Source organism: Pieris rapae, chromosome 8, assembly GCF_905147795.1.
Source record: "Pieris rapae chromosome 8, ilPieRapa1.1, whole genome shotgun sequence".
Classification (NCBI taxonomy): Eukaryota; Metazoa; Arthropoda; class Insecta; order Lepidoptera; family Pieridae; genus Pieris; species Pieris rapae.
In genome coordinates, this window is record NC_059516.1 from 10,386,433 (window position 1) to 10,411,060 (window position 24,628).

Sequence of the window (24,628 nt, forward strand, 5' to 3'; positions counted from 1 at the left end):
TAGATTTGAGTACATATTACTGTGACTTCTGCTTTCGGAAAGCACAGTTTGGTGTTGTCAAATTTATGATGATGGAATACGTTTTATAAAGTGTTCTATAGCTTTTGAAATTTTGTACTTACTTGCATTGGTGCATGTAAAAACGAGTTATCGTTATCATCCAACCTTAGCATTGGGTTTTTTCTTGACATACCTAAAACATAACATATATATGTTACTCAAAACACTTAAATAATTTACATATTATAATTTTATTTTATTGCAATTTATAAACGTTTAAATTTGGAAATATTTTAATAGGTGCGTACATATTCTTAAATAGATGTTGGGCCCCAGTTAATATCAATTATAAATAAATTTACTAATCAAACAAGAGCACATAATATTGAGGGTTTATTTCAAGAAAAAACAGTTTTAGTAAGATAACAACACACGCCTGTGATTCAAGAAAATAATGAAAAAAAATCAACGAAATCAATGCAATTTGCTTTTATTAGTAAGTTTTAGAAAAAATACTTAACATAGAGAGAGATGGAGCCAACTGTGTATCTTTTTTAAAGATGATTAATGTTTCAATTCGTTATATTTTTTGAAATTTTTTGTTTACTCATTTAATTTTTTATCCAAACCTACAATTTAATAAGCTACATTATAATAACTGGTTACAGTCTGGTAGCTTATTGACGCACTTGGGTTTTTTAAACATATATTAAACATTGAGGGTTTGGACTTGATTTTCGGGGAAACGTAAAAACTACTGATGTTTTATTGCTTTTCTAAAACCGTGATTTAAACGTTTATATAGTTATTTTTATTACCTGACTCCAATCTTAACTCTTCACAAGAAGAATTGGGGGTTAATGACATAGCACTTCCGGGTGTCAAACTGGCAGAATCCCTGGGTTCGGGGTTGGGTAAACCTGGAGCTGATGGAGAGGATCCAGTGAGCGCAACAGCGCCTACCATAGCCCCTGCTGCTACCGCCGCCACACCTCCAATTGTAGAAGTGGGCCATTGTGCTTTTTCCCATCTATAAAAAGCTTGTTTTTAAATTCTATCAAACATAAAATAATATACAAATGTATAATGTTTTGTCCCAAATAATATTTATATTTGATGTCATGCTCATCCATCCACTCATCTGAATAGGAATAGGAAGAATAGAACCCTTTTTGACTGAGTATGTACGTGTAGAATAGTTTATTTTTTCCCTAATTAATTTGATATTCATTCTAATTAATCTTATAAAAACTAACAGCCTGAATGCAGATAGGTACAAAAAACCATTGAATTTATAGGAATTTATTCAAAGCTAAAAAAAATTGTTTAAATTAAGCAAGTGACGAAATCTTTACATCACCGTAAATAAAAATGTGTACCCGTTTGCGTTTAGAACGAAAAAAGATTTGTTGAGCCGTTAAAGAAATGCATTCTTAACTTAATTATTTTATAAAGCGTTAATTAGGTTACTTTTAATTTACGAAGTGTTAAGTCGTGATATACAATTATTGTTCAGAGAATGTGATAATTATTCGTTAATTCTGCATTTTCAACTAAAACTAAAAATGCGGTTTTCGTTAACGGTACTGGTTTAAAATATATTTCCCTAGGACTTGCTCTCTGCTGTATATATTCCAACATAAATAGTTTTTTCCTTATAGGTGGCCTTTTATACCTTTTAGGAAATAAGAATACGGAATTCCTCGTATCACCTCGACGTCCATCATTCCACAAATAAGCGTGTAAAAGGCTGTTACCGCGCACTCAGAAGAAAGCTTGCTAATTCTTAAAAGGTCGGCAACGTACTCGCGGGCCCTCTTTTATGTCGTGAGTGAATCTTCGATCGAGTGGAAGATGCGAACGCATAGTCCTGTGTTTCCTATGCACAGTATCTTTTGCTTCAAAGATCCGAGATTATAATAAAATAATTGCTTTTAAGAAATGATTCTCTACTTATCCTTAAGGAATGAAAATCTCACGCTGAAGTTACTAGAGCTATATATATATATATATATATATAGCTCTAGTAACTATATAAATATATATATATATATATATTATATAAATATATATATATATATATATATATATATATATATATATATATATATATATATATATATAAGGCTTATCTGCATTTAGTAGTGCATTCATATAGTAGTTGCAGAACTGAGTCAAAGGACTTATGGAATATACGAAAGAAGTTCCGTAGAAAGATCAAGAAGAAAATTATGTGCCACAAAGAACTGTTCGGTGGCCGTCGATACTCAATTTTAAAGTAAGAAATTTTAAAAAGAAGAGCACACAATTATCAGTAGTAAAAAAATGAAGAACTTTATATTAGTTGATATTATAGAAGAGAGGTGATTGCCTAGAATAGACCTTGCCTTACACACACAAAACACTCACTACAAAATTTTAAAATGAAGACGTAACTATTAACAAATTTAATTTAAAAAAGTTATAAATTAAAATAAAATACCTCTAACATAATCTGAGTGAAAGAGAGCTGTGAAGCCGTCAAAAAATATAACGATCGGCAGAGATTAAATATTTTAACATTAGCATTCTCAAAATTTATTCAACTAAATTTATGTATTTCAAACAACTAAGTCGGTAAATTAATCATCGTCTCTTACGAATGCACTAAATACTAATTGTATTCGAAATTTGAAGTTTCTATGTCAGCTAAAAGTGCTTTAGAGTTTTGATGATTGGTCAGTTAGTGAAATTAAGAAATTTGAGTATAGTTATAATTATTAAACTACTGGTTCAAATTGAATGAAATTTGAAATATATTTTGTTTATACAATGCCTGTTTGTCTAAGGCTTCTTATGTTAACGAAGTTATAGGGTATCGGCCTGAACTGCTTCGAGCGAAGGATGGTACGGCCGACTTTTTGGGTCGACTAAGCGGGCGCAATACCTTGCCCAATTATTCAATATGCGAAGATTTCATTATCAGTAATTCAAAATGAATATAAGAGTAGGTGTAAAAGTAGTATTTGTAAATTTTTATTAAATTAGGGATAAATAGATAGAAACAGAAAGAACGATAGGCACGTTAATTACTTACTTAAAAGCAGACTTTACTCTAGTCCAGTTTGACACTTTTGACTTTTCTACTTCTTTAGGAAAAACACCATCCGATCTCCTCCTGAGGGGCATCCCCAGCGGTGCATCACTATCTTCACCACCTGCTGACCTGGATCGTTGTTTTCTCAACAACGATCCACCAAATCTTCCGTGACTCTTCCACTTCGACCCTGACCTTTTCATCGACCGCCCTAAAATAGAGTCAAACAGTGCCTGGCCATACTCGCATTCTAGTTCTGCGTCCAATGCCTCGTTTATAAGTTCTATTTCTCTACTTTCATTCTTTAAGTTCTCATTCTCTTGATCTATCCGTTTATACGCATTGTGCAGCCGTATCAGACTGTTAACGTCATTCAATCTTTTGATAATTTTATGGTTTTTCTCCTTTAAGTTAACAAATTGATCCAAAAGTTGTAACAATTTTTCTAAATGATCAAGAGCCTCAAGAGTATCTTTAGTTCGTTGTGCGATATCTTTTCCGCATTTAGAAGCAGGATCATCTTTATCCTTAAGCCTCTGTAACATGCGATCACAGATTCCTTCAACGTCAGTATCGTCGGGTATACCCCAGGACTCTTCAGGAGTAGGACCGGCAGTGCAAGGCGAGGATCCCTCAGCATCGGATGGAGTTTGCGGTGACTTGACGGTCAACGTGGCGGGGGGCTCACCCCTCCGCCGCTTGTGTAAAGAAGTACCGCTAGGAGGAAGGTCTGTTAAGTCCTTTGGCTCTGTAGATATTGCTCTTTCTTCTTTGAAATTGATGACGTCACTGCTTTCCTTCGGTGACGTCATAGCGGATGTCTACGACTATTTAAAATTGGAAATAAACGCGTCTGTTAACGTATTGGGCAGGGCCCTATACCTGGAATGTATCGTTGTATGCATCTAATCATGATAAGATTCACTTGTAACGTTGATTGATATTCCCACCAATGTTCCAACTATATCACTCAATAAATCTAGGCACTATTTCTAAAGATTCACACGCACACACTTTCACGTTCGATGCAACGATGTTTGGAATTTAATAACTATTTTAAACTTCCGTTTTATTACATAATGAGAGATGGAGGCTTTGAATTATCCAGCGCTAAATTATTAACATTGAAAGTATAAAGAAACGACGAAATGTTTATTTCATAGAGAATTTGTAAGATGTATTGGAACAGTCGCCGCCCAAGCGCGCGCGCATATCGTAAGGCGGGCGGCCTGCAGCTCTCTCGCGCGGTTACTACCGAATATTTCCGAAGCGGATATATTTTTAACCTAAATTTCTTCGCTTCATACGTCGGTGAATAATAGATCTTATATAAAAGGCAAAAAAGACGCTAATTATGTGAGATTATTAGTATTATTTATACCTACTTTCTTAATGCTTCCGAGCTGAAATCCCATTAACCTACATTTTTAAAATGGAAATAAATGAACGTGTAATGTTACTGACTCGTTTCAGATTTGTTTACATATCAACATTTATCATTTTTTAAAACGTCTGTGTAGGGACACAGAAATACCTCTCGTCTTATAAGTTTTACTTGATAGGTTTGTGTCTGTGTGAAAGTATAGCCCCTAATGGACCGCTTTTGATGTGTGTTTAAGTTTAAAGACTAGTTCAGATTGTTTATAATTAGATGTTTTTTGTTTATTTTTTAGGTTAAAATTTGTATTTAAGAGATGTGTACTGAGAACGTCCGATGGTTAATAATAAAAAATCGTAATATAGGTTGTTCACTGAAGCAGAAATTCCAACTTAACCTTTTTATCAATGTATGTAAAAAGGTTATTTATATTTTATAATTATAACTGGCCACGTTATTTAAATGTGTTTTAAAATTTCTTTCAGATGAAAACTAAATTTTGTAATGTCAACGTGTTAGATATCTTTCTATTTTATTTTATTTTTATTTATTTTTTAATCGAAATTTTATAAAAAACAAAATGTTTTGAAGACTGCCGAATAATTTGTGGTAAGTTTATATTAGATTTTTAAATTAATTTTGTCTCAATGTGAATAAGCAATTAGCTACTTGTGACGACACGTTAGCGAAGTCTCATCCCCCCATGGACAAGCACAAAGGTGGCGCGGACGATAAATAAAAATAGCAACTCAACATTGACAGGTAATGTCAGGGCTCAGTTGCGACGGCATGGAGCCCGAAGCGGTAAACAACAATGAAAAAAAGATAAACGATGATGTCAAGTCTTTCTTACTAAAGCGAAGTGAACACGAGCTGCCTCGGTACACTGCTAGAATTAGGACCTACCTGGATGTTAAAAGAAAGTAAGCAAGTGATAAATGTAAGATGTTAGAAGTCTAGAGCTTTTGTTTTTTTTATAGAACATAGCATGGACATTAGATTTGTTACTAACAAAACACACACACAGAAACATATAATTATGAAAGAAAAAGAAATAAAAATAAAAAAAATTGTTTTTTTAAGAACAAGGCATGTTTTTAAGTATGCATGTGTGCTGTGGTTGCAATTGATCCTGCTAAGCATTATGCTGAGGAGCAGATGTACCACAGCGCTCGTAAATCTGCCAGAGACTGCAGCAGCTTAAACTCCACAGACAAAATGAATAAGAATGTAACGATACTAATACTTTGTAAAAAAAAAATTAGTAAAACTTAGCAGTGTAATGTCAGATGTCAGTGAAGTCTTGTGTAAAAGTGGATAGTAAATAAAATAAACAAAATAGATAAAGAAATATTTTTGGGCAGATTAAACACTATATATTGAGATTTTTGTTGAATAAGTAAATGTAATTTGAAAATTTGATTTTAGTCAAATAGAGGTTAACGGGCTCATGTAAACCACCGCCCATGGACACTCTGCCAGAGGGATTGCGAGGTCTTCGCTTTTAATAATTGGTATACTCTTTTTTCGAAGGTCCTTAAGTCGAATTGGTTTAGAAATAATTCAGTGGGCAGCTGATTCCACATCAGTGGTGCGCGGCAAAATTAGCCTTAAAATTATGAGATGTGGAACGACAGATGTCGAGGTGATGCGGGTGGAATTCGTATTTTTCCTCGACGTCCGGTGAAATTTACATTTAAAGAAATGAACGTGAACTGTGTTGTACTGGAAATACTATGGAGTTGTTTTGTAATTTTTTAGGCGGCAGCGGGCGAATGAGGCGCGACGCAATACTGAGAGTAAAATAACAAAGAAGAAAACTGAGACTGAAACAAAAGAGGACACGTGAGTATATTTTTCTGCTTAGGTTACGAATTTTTCATAGAAGATGACTGAATATATCCTGAACCATCACAGATGTATTAGGAATCTCGGCCGATGGTTCAACTAAAGGCTGTAAAAGCAAATTCACAACATAGTATTTTCGCGAATTGTTTGAAAATGGAGGACACCGTGAGCAATTTCTGCAAAAACCCTACATCTTTTAGTCGATATCAACTCCGGGGAAATAAATAACAGACAATAGAACATTTTCTACAGCTGTGATACTTTTTGACATTTAAGACTTTTGTCTTCAGTCACCGTGAACACGCACGCTGTACAGCAAAAATTATGTTCAAATAATTATAAGTTTAAATACAATAATACATAACTATAATCCGTAAAAAAGTGTTTTTCTTTAAATCATATACTAAATTATAAGAAAATTTGTGTGTGCATATGTAACACGTACCTACACCATTTTTACACATACACATGTTATATTTATTTCCAAAAATATTAAGCTCATAAACACTGCGTACATTTTAAATATGTAATGATTATTTTCTTGATTTTAATTTGTTTCTTTCAGCGCCTTTTTAAGTAACGATGACGATCGTGTCAGCAGGTATGAATAATTATAAAACTCCTACCTCCCCGATTCGTTATGTAATGGAATAATTGTTTTGTCTTTGCGAAGGAGTCGCCGTGATAAAGTCGAGCGCGCCCGTCCGGTGTCACATGGGCAGGAGCCCACAGATCGTTGTTGCCGGCGCAGGCGCCGACGGAGATCGTGTGTAAGATTTAAAGGAATCTACAAAGTATATTATTACTACACAGAACTTTGTAGTGTTATATTATGTGTTTATATATTTAACTCAATTAACTAATTTCTATCTGTAAGTTATGGAAAATTGGTGAAGATTAAATAGACAAGTATAGTTTACATTAAGATAAAGACGATGCCAAGCTTAGTTTAATAAATTAAAAGAATCAGGGTCTACCATCTTAAAATATTTGTTATTATTAATCTATTCTTTGCTGGATTTTTTTGCTTCCTGGCACGTTAGTAAGCAAGAGAAGTTGTTTTTAGATAATTTTTTTGAAACTCCGCGATAGCAATCATACAAAACTAACCAATATCACGTTAATTTGGCAATTCATATTTGCATGTATTTTTGTATAGCGTCGAAGACGCAGAAGGCGTCGCCGTCGTAGTTGCAGAAGGCGTCGCCGTCGTAGTTGCAGCCGGCGCCGCCGTCGTCGCCGTCGCCGCAGCTGTAGCCGCCGCCGCCGCAGACGAAGCTGTCGGCGAAGGAGACGCAGGAACCGTCGCTGTGGATGTCGTCGTTAAGCCCTGATGTATTCCATTTGTAACCGATTTTTGGAGCGTTTTATGAATAAAATATTGATGTCTGCTTACTGGGCGTTTTAATTGTACACGTCTTATGCATTAAGAAATAAAATTTTTATAATATCGGCAATAATATTTGATAAGTGAAATTCGATTTGAGGATTATGTTCCCAAAACTTTAAACAATTTATTGTTATGAAATAAATGTTTGATTTACAATCGGTACGGTGCACCTTTTTTGATAACGTTTTTAGTAGAAATGTAGGTTATCTATCTGTTCTGTTCTCTTGTTTTAACACTAAGTTCATGTTTGTGGTGTGTGGTGACTGGTGAGTAGTTTGTATCGTAGAAAACAATTAAAATTTTGTATTACATGTAAACTCATCAATGTCAATCTTGTTGCATAAATATTATATACTAGCGGATCCTCGCGGTTTTATCTGTGTCGAACCCGTTCCTGTGGGAATAGCCTACTAAAATATAGCTTATATGTTAATCAGGGATAATGTATCATTCTAAAAATAAACTTAAAAAAACAAGCAACTCGTATTCTTTTTATCTACTGTGGTAGAGAACAATTGCAAAGGCTTTTTTTTGGAGAAATATTAGATTTTAATGAGTAGTGATGATGACAATTTGCAATGTTCATGTACTTTGACTAATAAATCCTGTAAACATAAATGTTTTATTTCTTCTCCAATTCCCAATAATATTTTAAATTTAGATACTGTTTAAAACAAATGTTGCCATTTTTATACGAAGCGGCATTTGTTTTAATCAGTATCTAAAAAATATAACAATTTATTAAAAACTAAAAATTTGATTTTCCCGCTTCCTAATCAAACCCGGTAGTACAAAAAATGCTTGAAGATAGCTCTCTATTTCCTATATAAGAAGTTACTCTATGAGTCCACCTCAACGCTTTGCGACGGGAGGACTGCGCTTGTGTTTCGGAGCCAATAATAATTAAATATTTGCGTATTTTAGTTTTTACCCGCGGATTGTTTTAGAAATGCCAAAATATAAAAAGAAATATCAAGTGAGGCGAGGACATGAACTTCGGAAATTATTGTATGTTATAAGTATATGTATATAAGTACCTAACCAAACAAAACTCAAATTTAGAGCTGTCAAGTTTCAAGTGCAACTTGTACAACAAAGTAAAATAAGTTGCTGAACCTGACACCTGATGGACTCCGAAGGTTGGTGCTGGATCTCGAGGATAGTAAGCAGTAGACATACCGTCATTGAGCTCGTTGTAATCAGTTCAGCGAGATAATACTAGAAATGTGACTATATGAACCTGATGATGGACTCCGAAGGTGGGCACTGAGTCTCGAGGATGGTAAGCAGTAGACATACCGTCATTGAGCTCGTTGTGATTTGCTTAGCGAGACTATACTAGAAATGTGACTATATGAACTCCGAAGGTGGGTACTGGATCTCGAGGATGGTAAGCAGTAGACATACCGTCATTGAGCTCGTTGTAATCAGCTCAGCGAGACGATACTAGATACTGAGATTGGTTTTATCTGTGAAAGTAAAAATTTTAAACCTACGTTTAATTTGTTTAAATATTATCACAATTTTCTAGATCATCACCGGTATACACTACAATAAATACATAACTTTAGATGCGTCTATTAAAAAATGCATGCAACATATGTATAAAAATATGTAAAAGTTTGTATATAAATGATGTATTGTAACTGGCTGATCACAATTTAAAGCTACTTATAGAAGAATGCATTTTTTATTCAAATAAAATTGTATGATGTCAGTGGGTTAAATAATTTTTTTTCTGTTTTATTTTATTTTTTAAACGAGATTTATAAACAAACCGATAATGTTTTAAAGACCGCCGAATAATTTGTGGTAAGTTTAATGCTATTAAATGGGATTTAAAACTTCAGTTAATCTTGCATTTGAATGCCCATTGGGTATGGTACGAACAAATACACATTTTGATAGAAATTTCTTTCAACTTATGATATTATGTTAATTAATAATAAATATGTACTTATTATTAAGCAAAACTACAAACGACAATTATATATATATTCTAAAGGAAAAACTTTGCAACAAACTCATTAATCATTAGTGTTTTGACATAAGTATATCCAATCGACATTTTAACCCGAACGGAACGTTAGAGAATTAAACATTTAATTTAACAGGTAATATCAGGGCTTAGTAGCGGCGGAATGGAGCCGGAAGAGCCAAACAACAAAGAAAAGAAGATAAATGATGAAGTTATATCATTTTTACTAAAGCGCAGTGAACATGAAATACCCCAATACTCTGCTCGAATAAAGACCTACTTAGATGTTAAAAGGAGGTATGCTCCTATTCTTTAAAGAAATGAATTTGTCATACTAGAAATAATATGGAGTTGTTTTGTAATTTTTAGGCAACAGCGGGCGAATGAGGCGCGACGCAACACTGAGAATGAAAAAACAAAGAAGAAAACTGAAGATACAAAAGAGATAGACGCAGAGGACAAGTGCGTATATATACACACAATATGATAGGAAATGTTATGATCGAGTTAATTTTTTTTTTAACAGGGGGCAAAAGGGCAGGAGGCTCAATTGATGTTAAGTGATACCGCCGCCCATGGACACTCTCAATGCCAGAGGGCTCGAGTCATTTGGCTGTTGATTTTTCATTATTTATTTGGAACCATTACTGAATGAATGTACGAATATTTTAACGACCAATCATAGGAAATGTGATTGAGTATTCATTGGAGCAACAATGGTCCAACTCACTCGCTCACTCGGTCCAATACACCTTGTGGTGATGAGAGATTGGACCGAGTGATTAAAAATTCAATCTATATTCGTTATATTTAGTGTTGCCCAAATGCAAGACCAAGACGAGACTTAGACCAGTCTTGGTATTGGTCTTGCGTCAATATACCTGGTCTTGGTCTTGGTATTGGTATTGCGCTCTCAGTCTTGGTCTTGGTCTTGATCTTGCAGCAAGAGTCTCGCAAGTCTCGCAAGACTTGTAAATACCTATTAGCCTATTGCTATTTGTTCGTCACTCATGTCAAATTGTAAACATTCACTCCGAAAGCAATAAGAATTTAGAGTACCTAGCTAGGTAAATGGGCGAGAATAATAAATAAGATAGACTCGAAGCGAAACTCAATTAGAAATGACTGAAATTGAAATAAAAACTCATATTTATAAGCACACAAGCCGAAGACCGACACAGAAAAATGCGGCATTCTTTGATAGATAGAATAAATCTTTGAAAGATTAAAAAACAGAAGTATCAGAATCAAAATCAAATAGGTTTTGTGCCTACGCAAAAATAAAGTGTAGATAATTATGCAAATAATATTGTTTATTATGTTCCTTTTTTATTGGAACTATACGTTGCCTGCTGTTTTTATGGAGGTTACTAGCTACTAGAGTAGATACGATAGAAGTTGATAAACCGACACTGCAAATCTCGATTTTTGGAAATGTGTGATTTTAAAACCAAATGCGTAAAGCAATATGACGTCGCTCATATTTGGAGTTTTTCCACGTTTCAAATTTGTTTAAATCACCCACTATCGAGACAGCGTGTCAAATGCTGTGATACACTTGTTGCAAACCGCGGCGTCTTTGTCGGTAAATTATCAAATATGTAGGTATATAATACACCGACCGACCAACAGTTTATTCGCAGAACATCACATTTTCCCAATCAACCTTGAACCTTATTTCTCTAGTGATAAAGTTGAAAATTTGATAACGCCCAAATCTCAGTTTGTCCTAACTGCAAGACGCAAGAGTATTGCAGGCTTAAGTATTGTCTTGCTCAAGTCTTGCAGGCTTCAGTCTTGGTATTGGTCTTGCTACGATAAGGTGGTCTTGGTATTGGTATTGGTCTTGCAAAAATGCAAGAACAAGACCAAGACTGCAAGACCAAGACCGATTTTGGGCAACACTAGTTATATTGTACGATAATAATTCGTGTTCTTTGTGCTCGCTTTACCCACATAACGCCCACTAAACCCGCTAATAACAATTTGAATGGTGTGACATTTAGAACTAATGTTTGGAAAGCATAAATTGATTAAGTCAAACTGATGATAGAAAAATGCTTTTTGTGCAAAACATACAGGTTTTGAGTACGTCAATATCTGTTACATAAATGTCTTACCTTTTTTGCAATAGTTGTATTATTTGGCGGATCAATCTTGCTATTTAGACCACTTAAAAAATCTTCTTAATTTGTCAGCAAATTTTCATTGTGTCCTAATATCAATTCCTTCTTCCAGCGCCTTTTCGGGTAAGGATGACGATCGTATGAGCAAAAGGTATGTAAAAGGGGTAAAAATGCAACCTCTGTGTTTATTTCTTTTGGATTAATTACATTGTCCTTGCGAAGGAGTCGCCGTGAAAAAGGCGAGCGCACCCGTCCGGTGTCGCGTGAGCAGGAGCCCGTAGACCGTTGCTGTCGGCGCAGGCGCCGGCGGAGATCATGCGTAAGATTTTAAGGAATTTATTAATTATACTAGCGGACCCGACAGACGTTGTCCTGTCTACACGTCTTTAATTTGAAAATTTCAAAGTTTTTTTAATAAGTTAAAACATTCTGGACCATTTTGATGAAAATTATAATTCAAATGTTATGACAATATCTAACGATCCAGCACATGGTCTACAATAACACAATGACAACAAAACCTTTTTTTAATTTAATCGCAGCGCTAACTGTCGGGACAGACTAAAATTAAAATTCGAATATTATTTAAAATTTGACACTGCGATGGTAGCGCCGTCTGTCGGATCCAGTGTAAAACATTCCAAAATCAACAACTACTAATAAATTAAAAATTAATTAAAAAAACATTGTCCAGCGGACAAAATTGTGAATCTAAACTATTCCCAGATCCCTTTGAACACACACAAAAAATTTCGTCAAAATCGGTCCAGTCGTTTGAGAGACGTTCAGTGACATACACACCCACAGAAGAATTATATATATAAAGAGTATTACTACAAAAACTACTTTTTTAGAAGTCAAGTAATAGAAATGTACCTTACTAAGTTTAAGGCCAATATAACTTAAGAGTATTATACACCAAGCTTATTTTAAGTGTTACGTCAGTTTTGATTTGCAAGTATTTTCCATGTATGTTTAGCGTCGCAGACGCAGGCGCAGTTGCAGTCGGCGCCGCCGCCGTCGACGCCGTCGCAGCTGTAGTCGCCGCCGTCGGAGAAGAAGCTGTCGACGCAGAAGACGCAGAAGGCGCCGCTGTGGACGTTAAGCCCCGATGTTACCCACTTGTAACCGATTTTTGGAGCGTTTAATTTTTATTAATAAATTATTGATGTCTGCTTTAATGAATTTATGATTTTTAACGCCTGATGCGGTATTCTTGCAATTGAAAAAAAATACGTTTAGGAACGTAAGATAGGTATTACTTATTTTACGTAATAAAATTTAAAGCTGTAGGCATCTCTACTCATCGGCAATAAAAAAGACAGAGGGTGTAGGCCGAGAGAAAAAGGCGGCGTAAAAAGCTCTCGGTACTCTTAATATTATAGTAATAACAATACTGATGTTTAATAAAAGTGATGACACTGCCGACAGAACGATCTTAGCGTTTGGATATGAATTGCTAAAGTATAAAGAGGTAAAACTACTGAATCTCTTGGCTGCATTTCCCAACTCTGGGGCGATCGTCAACATCCACGACTGTTTTTATGTAAAGTGGGAACAAACCGTCATCCATGTGGTATCAAATTATTTCAATATAATTATTTTCTTATGTAACCAAATTCACATTTCAAGAATCGTCATGCTCCGTTAAATGTCATTGTTTGCGACGTTGTCCATGCGTCGGGCTGTCTCTCTCCCAAGTCCCATCACTCTCTCTCCCCTCATATGGTGAGGGGGCCGATAGCTGGCCATGCGTCATACTCGTGAATGGTTGCTACTTGTGGTGACTGGGCGGACTTGAATTCGTGCATGCGGTGATGTTAGTTATTTCTACTTGATGACGACAAATCTTAATTTTTAATTAAAATTCTTATTATTTATTACTTAAAATGTCATGTGGAACACGGTGTAATGGTTGCAGCTCCTTAAAAACTTTGTATAAAAGAAAAAAAAATGCGATTAAAAAGAGTGCCGAAGAGGTAGCCACTTCTTCTCTTCCGTTCGATATGAGGACTGGCAGTAAATGTAAAATGAGAAATATTTAATGTATAATCATTTTTTTGGCGTTCATACGTGTACATTGTGTTACCTATATTAATAAATGATATTTGACTTTTGACATGAAATTACTGCAAAGCGTCTAAGTTTTCAGCATCAATACTAGGTCGGGACCGAACTACTGAAAAGCAGCTTTCATCAGACCATTAGAACAAAGAGCTTTTAATCCATCCTTGCCACAAAGCGTTTAAATACCTTTCAAAGAATAAATAAAACCTTTTAATAATCATTAACGATCATAAATCTTTCATTAATACATATATATATTTATACATATTAATAAAACACATTCACGATCAAGATCAACAAAACTAAAGAATAATTCGTCATCTACGCAATTGTCACGGCAACCCCAAAGTTATGAACCAAATTACCAAGTGTAATGTAAACGATCATTCAAACATACTTCAGTGATCTTACATGGTCTTACATGATATCTTTTTACCAGAAGGGTTCTTATTTATTTTATATGGTAGGCAATGTTCAACATACGCTTACTACAGAACTCATATTTGGAAACCAAAAATATTCTCTCACATTAGAGTTTCTCTCAGTCAAGATGTTTGATATGTCAAGAAAATATTCTAGGATATTTATTTAAAACCAACATTGAACTTTATTTCATAGGAACAATAAAAAACATTGAGCATTATCAGATCTAAGAAAAGATACAATATTTTTTAACATGGCACGATTGCCAATTAAATAATTATTATAATATCACACTTTGATCATTATCTGATTCAAGGACTTTCTTTCGAGGTCAGGAACTGTTGCATCTGGATGGGGTCTCCCTATAGGTAGTAGCAACTCCAGTCTCTCATTGGAAGGTCTCGATAAAAGGTCTCGAAGACGCGCATTACAGTTCAATGGGGTTGACGTGAGAGCTACCAGTCCACAGTACTGAAATGGTATCAAAACTATAAGGTATACTATTAAGGCTTATAATGGTGTCCTCGGTACCAATCATTCTTCCAGAGATACGGGACATTAACGAAATCCATTTAACAAAGTTATTCCTAAGGAATTGTAAAAGCCTTATAAGTATTCTATTTGATTTGTTACTTTATTTAAATTAAAAAAAGATAAATAAATCTTCATCTTTATTGCAGATAATTTTTTGTTTAACCTTGTTAACCTTGTACATCGGTTTTAACAATTTCACCAAAGATTGCCAAAATTCACTTTACGCGTATTCATTAACACGATTTTACCAGACTGAAATCGATTCTAGAATGGAAACTTTCTTAGGAGCCCTTTTTTCAAAAGACAAGTTAAATGAACTGTGAACCAAATCTTTAAAAAAAATCGTGTGGTTGTTGTTTAAAAAAATAGTTTTTGCCTATGTATACCTGAATAGCTGTTAGCAAAATCCCAGCAGCAATAGCTACACTGATCTCGTTGTAATAATGCATACGCTTCTTTCCGTCTTCCCTCACTGAGTGGGTCTGCCTGAAAACCAGTATTAACGCTGGTGCATCACATAAATATGGCTTGGAGGCATTTGTGGCAAATGGTTTTAAATCCGCAACCCATTGTCTAGACATTCTTCTTGCGTAATTAAGATCCTCTTCTTCTTCCACTATGTTCCTTATCGCTTCTTTCACATTTGGATCCTGAACTACTACAAAAGTCCAGGGTTCTGTATGAGCTCCAGACGGGGCTGTACCTAAAATTTATTAATTGTTTTTAACCTATGGCCTATGTATAATCACAATAGTATTTTCTACGAGCGCTGACTAAATTTCTATTTTCTATGAAATTTTTTTTGGCTATTATATTTTACTCTTATCTGTGATATTGACTGTGCCATGCATTTATAATTCAAAAGCTAAATATAATGAAATAAATAAATAAAAGTATACTGTTATAGTTTTTAAATTTATGTTATACAATGAAATTAAAGTATTTTTTCAAGTTATTTTGCAAATTGAAACTAATCTTGTCGTTGCTTATTTTATTGGTAATTTTAATTTTATTAATAAAAAATCAATCGTATACACAGTTTGATGAAAAATCTTGGTATGATGATGAAAATATTTCCGAAAAGATGTCACTAGATATGGAAGACGTTGATGGAGATGAGATACTGAGACTGAAGGACCACATAGAAAAAATTAACAATGAACAAGAAATCCACCATAAAGATACGTATATTGTTAATGTAACCCTTATAATTGTTATTCAAGTCCATGATAGATCATTTTACTTGGAACATCTTTTACGGTCTTTAGAGAATGTCAAAGGTATAACTAAATGCCTGATAATATTTTCACACGATTATTTTGACAATGAAACTTCCGCGATCATACAGAATACATATTTCACTAAATATATGGAAATATTCTATCCCTACAATATTCAGATGCATCCCCATGTGTTTCCTGGCCCAGATTTTAAATTTTGTGACAAAAATTTTATAAATTGCGACGTCAATGTCAGGTATAGAGATCCCGAGAAATCCCAACTCAAACATCACTGGTGGTGGACTGTTAGTACTGTTTTCGACAGACTTAAAGCGACCAAAGATTATAACGGAAATATTGTTTTCCTTGAAGAGGACCAGTACGTTACTGAAGATTTGATTTTTGTAATAAAATTATTAGAAAAGACGTTACCTAATATTTATCCCCATTGGAATATGATAACTTTAGGACCCCGTTTTCCAAAAATAAGAGATTATTATGTTAATGATACCCGATTAGACATAGAGCCATGGGGAACCAATGATAATATCGCAGTCGTTTTTAACAGAACTCTCTGGAATAAACTTAAGAAACTGTCTGATTTCTTTTGTCGTTTTAACGATTACAGTTGGAGCAACTCTCTTGCTTATGTAAGCAAGTTCATGGTGAACAAAACATTATTTGTTGCATCTGTGAAAAGCGCAAGAGTGTTTAGGTTTGAGAACCGTCAACACTGTGATGATACGTATTGTCACGAGGTGGAAAAAGTTATCAGAGTTCAGAAATTCGCGAAGCAGGTTTCAAAGTTCTTGTACCCTTTGACTGTCTCATACTCCATACACCACGCGTCAAAGCAGCCACAAAACAAAACTTTAGGTGGATGGAGAGATGTTAGAGATCATGAATTATGTATGTCCTATACAAATAGAATCAATCTTTGAGAATGTATTGTTGCTAATTTCAATTCATTTATCTTGAGAAAAACTTTACACTAGCGTGATCCAATGCCATTCTCAATGCTGTTTAAAATTTTCATATAATTAGCCTAATGCGGTGATATTTATTACTGATTTTACAATTGGTTGACTTGACATTAGAATAGAACCACAATACCACAATTAATATTTCCCTGTATAATCTCAATGTAGTGTTCTGAGATAAAAACTACGTTATTCATATGCCGTATTTTATTACATGTAATAGAGATTAAATATTTTATCTTCTCTAGTTTAGACTTTAAAGAAAACGTACCAGCGGTTTTAATGATATTTTCTAACACTTCTGGAGGAATTGGTTCTGTACTAAAGCTTCTCACTGTTCGTCGAGTTGCCATGAGATCATAGTACTCTCTGGACCTTTGTATTACTTCTTTGGTGGACCTACGCAGAGGTTTGTAAGGGACATGGAGTGTGTCCTCTGGAATTGCTGATATGAGGTAGTCTGGGTCATCTTCATCGTCTGGTTCTTCTCGGTCTGTGAAAGAAGTTTCTTTATTTTATTCAAGTACTAAAATTAAGTATAAAACTGTGTTTTTTATGTCAGGAAGCAAACAGGTAATAGTGATGTAAGTAATTAAGTTCTGACACCGCCCATAGAAACATTGCCAGAGGGCTTGCAAGTGTGTTGGCGGCCTTTTAATAATCAGTACGCTCATTTCTTGAAGAACCCTATATCGAATTGGTAAATTGCCGTAAAAAACGCTTACTTATGTATTGACGGACGTCGAGGTGATAGGATGGAATTTCGTATTCTGCCTCGACCGACGTCCGATGATGTAAAAATATAATGCCATACAAGCATGCTAAGTGATGTGCCAAGCCAAGGCTAAGTGAAGAAACGGGGGGGAGTTCGAGCATCCCTTTTATATGCATAGAGCTAAAATCCTAACTGTCAGAAAATTTAATACTATAAATATTTACGTAAGTTACTTTTTACTTTTACTTTTAATTTACTTGACGTATTTCATAGTAGTAGACTACTTGACCCATAAATCCAATGATAAAATAATATATAGTTAAATAATCAAGCCATTGCCCTTTTGAACTTTTTCGATAGTGAGAGAATAATAGTTTGTATTTTTAATTATATTTTTCTTGCGCCTATTTGACATGTTAATTTAAAGATAAATAAATACACGAATACACTAGCAGAATGAATTATTAATATTACAATAATTTGGAGTGACCGTTGCATTATTTTTAATTAAAAGGTTTTATTGAACGTGATTGTTATTAAAATAATAATAATAATTTATTTATTTGTCTCCCATATAATATATAAGTATGTATCTATATTTATAAAAGTGGAATAAAATAATATATTATTTATAAACACTATGTCAACTATCTCATTGAGGCATATATAATGAATGGCCATGTTTTGATAACATTCTTAAAAACATAATACATATGACCTATGTATTATGTACCAACCTACCTGGGCTACCACAAAAATATCGAAGTTATTTCAAAATAATACTGGGGTATGAGTAAGTATTTACGACCTACCAGAACAGTGTTGGCCTAAAGGATTTAACGTGCAACTCTTAGCCCTGAGGTCGAGGTTCGAAACCCAGCTGTGCAACGGACTTTCTATGTGGGCATTAGGTGAAGTAAGAAATCGTTAGAAAACAGGCTTGCCTAAACCCAAAAGGTCGAGGGTGTGGACGGACGCTACGTACCTATTACATGAATGATGAATGATCATTAAACAGGCCCATATATGGACCAGATCTAAAAGGGTGTAACTGCACTGATTTATTTGTTTTTTTTTATTGCCACTGACCTGATTGAATTGAGTTTCATGTGTTTGTGTTGGAAGTGTCAATACTCAATTATTATTGTATTAGATTTTTTTGACCTAATAACTTATCGCCCCAAAGTAGGTGAGGATAATAATGAACATGTTTATCTATTTAAACTGATAAGACATAAAAACTATAGTATATATTATTAGCGGTAAGATATCAAGTTATGACCGTTTCTGCTGTTGATTTTAAAAAAGGAGGTTATCAACTTCTACAATGAAGCATTTGAGATACATTTCGTGTTTTTTGTGTCAAGAATTTGTCGGAAACTCAACGTCAGAATGACCCATGTCATTTGCCTAGCTGTTTGATCAACTCGCTGAATCAGGCTGCTAATTAATCAGTGCTGTTTAGTTAAAATGCTAGGCTATCAACTAATTAAGCTACGATAAGTATATTACTATATCTGGATCCATTGAGGACAGCTCACAGTAGATTTATATCCAGTTTCATTGACCAGCTCTAGAAGATGTTTACAGTTTAACATAGGTATTTGAAGACGGTTAAATTTTATTGTTTTTAATATGTAATTGATAAATATTTTAATTAAATGTTATCACGCACAAAAATACGTTCGGTAAATTGTTTAAAATCATACGGGTGACTTGCTATCAAATTTGAAGATTAAAAAACGTATTGCAATTTTTATTTTTTTTCCTAAAACGATTAACAAAAACTACAAGATTTATTTAAAGGAGAACAAGCGGAAATGATCTCGATTAAATTTATTTGTTGTTCTCAGAAGAAGGTACCTTCTTTTATTAAAACAATGTATTTTACAATTATTTACGTCTTCAAAAATTTCGGACCGGACTCGTCACCAAGTTTAATTTCAAGTGAAATATTCAACTTAATAACCAATTTATATATATATTATAATTATGTCGTTGGAAATTCCATTATACCAAATCATCTTTCACGTCCTATCCCATTTTTGCTTACATTACTAAAATCGGCGCTTTTGAGCCAGCAAAAATAAAAGTGTCATATGAACGTGTTGACGAATCTATCTTAACTGATGTCAGGCCCTGATCTACACTAATATTATAAAGAGGAAAACTTTGTTTGTTTGTTTGATTGTAATGAATAGGCTCATAAACTACTAGACCGATTTTAAAAATTCTTCCACCATTCGGCGAAAGCTACATTCAAGCTACATTATCCACGAGTAATATAGGCTATATTTAATTTTGAACAAAAATAGAGTTCCGTAAGATATTAGGGTTATTTGGACACAAGGTGTAAAAAATCAACCAAAAAAGTTACTTATTTTGCGCACCCTGGCTAAACTATTAAAGATAGAACCATAAAATGTTTTAAGTAATTGTAGATCTTATAAATATCTACAAAAAAGTCCGCGACACACTATACCTATCTATGTCGAGTGAGGCACAATAACCATAAATGATATACATGGCAAAACGACGTTTGCCAGTTCAGCTAGTCACTTATAAATAAATGTAAAGTTTACAAACGGACAAAGTGATCCTAGTATTAAAGCTGATATTTATTTATTTATTTATTGTACAGCACCTACAATATAACCACAGTTTGGGAAACCAGTATAATATGTCTTATTTGTGGTTAGTTATATATTATAACTCTATAACAAGTATTATAAGATCACAAGGAGACGGAAGAAGTAAAAGAGGAAGACAGAGCAAGAGATGGGACAGACGGAATAAAGATGCACAACTTGGACAAGCAGAGCTAACATTGGACACGCTGATCATCAAAACCGGCACATCTGGTGTATTATATTAAGTTAGGTTATGTAACTAAAACAAATGTTTATTTATATTATACTGAATGTCAGCAAAAAAGGCTTAGTTATATTATTATATAGTAATCGTCAATTATGTAACAGTCATAAGGAATGCGTATATTATGTGATATATGATTCATCGGACGCCGCAAAAATTTCCTATATAGGACACAAACTATAAATAATTAAGGTCAAGTATTTACCTTTATTATTCATTTACTCTTTCGAGATTTTTTATTTTAAGTGTTTTACTTTGTTTGATAGCTTTACACTCTTCCAGTATTAATTATTATTTATTTTCTGAAGAGAGATAATAGTCAAAATAATATTGCCCGTTTAACATCCAATCATAACAACATATAACATAATATACTTCGATTTATTTTTTACATTGTTTTTTCTTGTTATCCTAATATAACAGAGTGGCGGAGAGTTTATTGCCAATTCTTCCGTTATGCACCCTTAATTTGAGAACTGGCATTAAATGTAAAATTAGAAGCAATTCATATACATTTCTGTTTTTGACGTTCTTAAGTGAACATTGTTTTACCTATATGGATAAATAAATGATTTTGAATATTCTAGCTTGCTTCAGTACTGTAAATTGCAATCCCTTCAAGGGTAAAACCCAACAGCTTTGTCCATGGGCATGGATTTTATTCGGTGCACCTTCTCCTCCTACTTCCTTTTAGTCTTTTTCATAAAGTTGTCTTATAGTCCACCTTTTATCTGTGTATCTTACAATAGATACAGAGATAATACCATGGCGCAATAATTTTTTTATTAACAGTTCTCTTTCAATATGAAATAGAATAAATAATGTTTGAAGAGATTACAGTCCAATTATAATACTGTGTTTTATGTGCACGCATTTTTTTTTGTATTCAGCCACGCGAATAATTTATACAGACCGGTTTCACTTGTTAATTAATGTTGCTAGTACAGATATGAATTTCCTGATATTACAGGAGTTTAGTTATTATCTTCCTTCCCAATATTGTCTCAATTACATTCAAAACTTAAAAGGAAATATGGTCTATAATTATGGATCAGATTTATTAAAAAAATATTTATTTAAAACTACTATAAACCAATTATAGAATTGTCTACTGTAATAGCGTGTCCCCTTTTTAATGTAAGGTCAAGAATAACTTAATTTCTCATAAGAATTGCATACATTATAGGTATAATATGTACATACATTTACTTACTGAAAAAAAAAACTAAGATTAATAATTAATTACAGTTTAATACTTTAAAGCAATTTATTAGTAGTTATTGTTACTTTGAACTTATGATTGATATTTACCAATACACAAAACAAGCTTTACAATCTCAGTAATTTATATGAAAAAAGAACATAAAAATAATACTTGGAGTATGATACCGGTCTGGCAAAATCGTCTGCGAATTTTAAAGACCTTTATGCCTTAAAATCTAAATGGGTTATGGACGACATACTGAACCTTTTCTCGCAGAATAAACATTTGGAATTTTCTTGGTATCGCCAATTCTATTTTCGAGCACTTGCAGTCTATTTTTGTGGAACACTGTGAATGCGATGAAAACCACCGCCAAAATACTATACACTAAAAAACAATGGCTTTCCAAAGCCCAAACAGTCACTGATATCGGATTCATTTCGCGCGCTTTTTTGTAACTGACATATGACAGATTTTTTAACGATTTTTTTTTCGCGCGCAAATTAATTGATACAAAAACACATGTGTTCGGAAACAATTCGCGTGGTAGACTAGTCCAGTGATTGCTCGTCTGCTATCGCATATAATTTTGTCGCAAGCTATAATTAACTTTATTATCTTTTATATAAAGTATATTGTGGAATTGTACCTAAGTTGCACTGAGACTATGCGATACGATTGTTTGGCCTTGGCTGCAAGATATGGCTTCCTATCAGGGTAAAAAAGTCTATAGTGATAAATATGAAAAATAGTGCGTGCGTACAAAGTAGGTATATATGTCAAACGTGAAACTTCGTATCGTAAATAGTGATAATAAAATTATTAAAAAATCTGCGTTTACTTCACAAGACGTTGTGCGATAGAATTTCCATCTAAAGTTCTAATATGTAATTACTAATAGAATATATCAACTAATAGCGTGTATCTTTTCTCGATCTCCCTTTCTCACTATCTCTCAATCGGTTGAATGAAATTCTCTCAAAGTGAGTTGAGTGAAAAATACTTAACATTGCAGTCTAATAAGCCATTAATGAAACTCACAAGATTATTTCACAATTCGGTCAATTCACATCTAATATATTATTTATATTTTACAAATTTTAATATCGTAGTGATACATCGAAATCAATTTGGGGTGCCTTAATAAAGGCACAGTAATGACTTAAAATTAAAAACATTTTTGAACTAGTGTTAAGGAAAACGCACAATTATAGTTTTACAAGGTTCATTTTAAACTTCAATTGACGCCACAGCCGATAACTTAAAGTTTACAGATATCTAAGGATGCTATATCTAGCTAAAGTCGGACCTAAACTTGCCTGAAAAAATATTATTTGACGCAATCTCTAGAATTTGAAGATCGGCAAGTACTTGCCAGCCTTGCAGTAGTGTCCATGATATATATATAATATCACTTAACATTAGGTGCGTCTCGTGCCTGTTTGTCCTCTCTTCTATAAAAAAAACCTTTATGCGGAAAAGCACATATATGATGTGGAAATACATTTTTCAATGTGGTATGTTTTATACCACGTTCGCACGAATATGTTATTTCGTATAGCTAACATAATGTGACACGATATTTTCCTACCGAATTAATGAGCAGTATTTGGTCAAGTTTATCAAATACTTTAAATTTCAATTGAACCGAATCTCAAATAATAATAATAATTAAAGGGCCGGCAACTCACTCGCGAGCCCTCTGGCATTGAGAGACATTCATTGAGAACATCAGGAGAGCCTCCTGCCCGTTTGCCCCCTGTTCTATAAAAAAAATACATGCCTCCACTTAAGGGATTTTTGGGCATCAGCCCAGGGTCCTATGGATTCAAAGGGCCCCCAGTCCTCACTGAAAACAATAGTGGATATTTTCAATAAAAAAAAATATACAATTTAAAAAAAACCCAATCATTGGTTGGTGTTCTTAACTGTTCCTATTATTATGTTGATTTTATGATAATATAACAGTTAAATACCTATTTTCATATAATTCAAATCAAATCAAAATAATTTAATCATTTCTGTAACACAATGTATACTTTATGAATATCAAAAAGAAATACATATGAAATGCTTCTAATTTTACATTCACTGCTAGTTCTTAAATCTGAACGTACTGCTTTGCCAATAAACAATCTATTACTAACTATTATTTAAAGCTGTACAAGATTTCAAGCCATTAAGATGGTGCGTATGAGAATGGTATCTTCGGCAGGTATGTGTCCCGCTTGCTTGATAAAACGACGCAGCATCAACCCAGACAATACGTAAGAAACTCTCCACTCTACACTTTGTAAATACGGAAGAAGCTGGTATCTCCTACTTGCCCTGAGATAAAAGGTGTTTCATATAACATTAAATCAGTACATTATACAAATAACTGAAATACAAAAGCATCTATAATCTATATTGGAACTTTTCTTAAAATAAATTTCTAATGTCCAAAACTGTTATGTCATATGTCAAAATTAGCATTGTTCGAGTTGTATGAAAATTACAGTGGTAGTTTTTAAAGTTATTTCCTTAAACGCCTGTTTAAAATTATAAGGCAAAATACAATAACGTAAGTCAATGAGTATATTTAAGCTAGGCGTTAATGTTTATTGTTTAATTTCATATCATTATTTTCTTATCAAACTTAATCAATAACTAAAGTTTTTACTTACCGCATAAAGGACACATAATTTTGGGCGCTAGTCTCAAGTAAGATGCAATCGCTTATTTATGCCTTTTTTTACTTCGAAACTATATATTTCCAGGTTCGATTTTGTAAGAATTTAGTAAATTTATGTAACTAAAAGGTACCTAACCTCTG

At 33.6% G+C, this 24,628-nt stretch overlaps 3 protein-coding genes and 1 long non-coding RNA gene across 5 annotated transcripts in view; 2 read left to right on the plus strand and 2 right to left on the minus strand.

Annotated features, from left to right (window-relative positions):
* Positions 1 to 4,171, minus strand: part of LOC110992063 — a 29,396-nt gene extending 25,225 nt beyond the window's left edge. For both annotated transcript variants that reach the window (XM_022257729.2, XM_045629240.1), the window contains exons 1-3: positions 3,077 to 4,171; positions 819 to 1,030; positions 123 to 193 (exon numbers count right to left, since the gene is read on the minus strand). In XM_022257729.2, coding sequence (XP_022113421.2) covers positions 123 to 193; positions 819 to 1,030; positions 3,077 to 3,888 — 1,095 coding nt within the window. In that variant the 5' untranslated portion in view covers positions 3,889 to 4,171. The remainder of the gene's footprint in view (positions 1 to 122; positions 194 to 818; positions 1,031 to 3,076) is intronic.
* Positions 4,172 to 4,948: 777 nt separating this feature from the next.
* LOC110992043 (protamine-like) lies at positions 4,949 to 7,687 on the plus strand. Its single transcript, XM_022257694.2, has 6 exons — positions 4,949 to 5,063; positions 5,217 to 5,377; positions 6,216 to 6,299; positions 6,868 to 6,903; positions 6,976 to 7,072; positions 7,462 to 7,687. The coding sequence occupies exons 2-6, from the start codon at positions 5,220 to 5,222 to the stop codon at positions 7,627 to 7,629; spliced, it is 543 nt and encodes a 180-aa protein (XP_022113386.1). The 5' UTR covers positions 4,949 to 5,063; positions 5,217 to 5,219; the 3' UTR covers positions 7,630 to 7,687.
* Positions 7,688 to 10,037: 2,350 nt separating this feature from the next.
* On the plus strand, positions 10,038 to 12,966 carry LOC110992042. Its single transcript, XR_006750375.1, has 4 exons — positions 10,038 to 10,132; positions 11,909 to 11,947; positions 12,019 to 12,115; positions 12,776 to 12,966. It is a non-coding gene; the product is annotated as an uncharacterized LOC110992042 (long non-coding RNA).
* A 1,178-nt stretch (positions 12,967 to 14,144) lies between these two features.
* Positions 14,145 to 22,376, minus strand: LOC110992079 (iodotyrosine deiodinase 1). Its single transcript, XM_022257746.2, has 4 exons — positions 22,078 to 22,376; positions 17,292 to 17,513; positions 15,207 to 15,523; positions 14,145 to 14,757 (listed from the first exon to the last, which is right to left on the minus strand). Exons 1-4 carry the CDS (start codon positions 22,250 to 22,252, stop codon positions 14,575 to 14,577), a joined length of 897 nt encoding a protein of 298 aa, XP_022113438.2. The 5' UTR covers positions 22,253 to 22,376; the 3' UTR covers positions 14,145 to 14,574.
* Between the last annotated feature and the right edge of the window lie 2,252 nt (positions 22,377 to 24,628).

Bases quoted from the DNA above. Each gene is read 5' to 3' on its own strand.
- LOC110992043 (XM_022257694.2), top strand. From the start codon at position 5,220: ATGTCAGGGCTCAGTTGCGACGGCATGGAGCCCGAAGCGGTAAACAAC. The intron at 5,378-6,215 runs GTAAGCAAGTGA...GTAATTTTTTAG, and splicing joins TACCTGGATGTTAAAAGAAA to GCGGCAGCGGGCGAATGAGG. The intron at 6,904-6,975 runs GTATGAATAATT...GTCTTTGCGAAG, and splicing joins GATGACGATCGTGTCAGCAG to GAGTCGCCGTGATAAAGTCG.
- LOC110992079 (XM_022257746.2), bottom strand. From the start codon at position 22,252: ATGAATCCGATATCAGTGACTGTTTGGGCTTTGGAAAGCCATTGTTTT. The intron at 17,514-22,077 runs GTTCAGTATGTC...CTTCTTTCACAG, and splicing joins TGTTTATTCTGCGAGAAAAG to ACCGAGAAGAACCAGACGAT. The intron at 14,758-15,206 runs GTATACATAGGC...ATACCATTTCAG, and splicing joins TTTTGCTAACAGCTATTCAG to TACTGTGGACTGGTAGCTCT.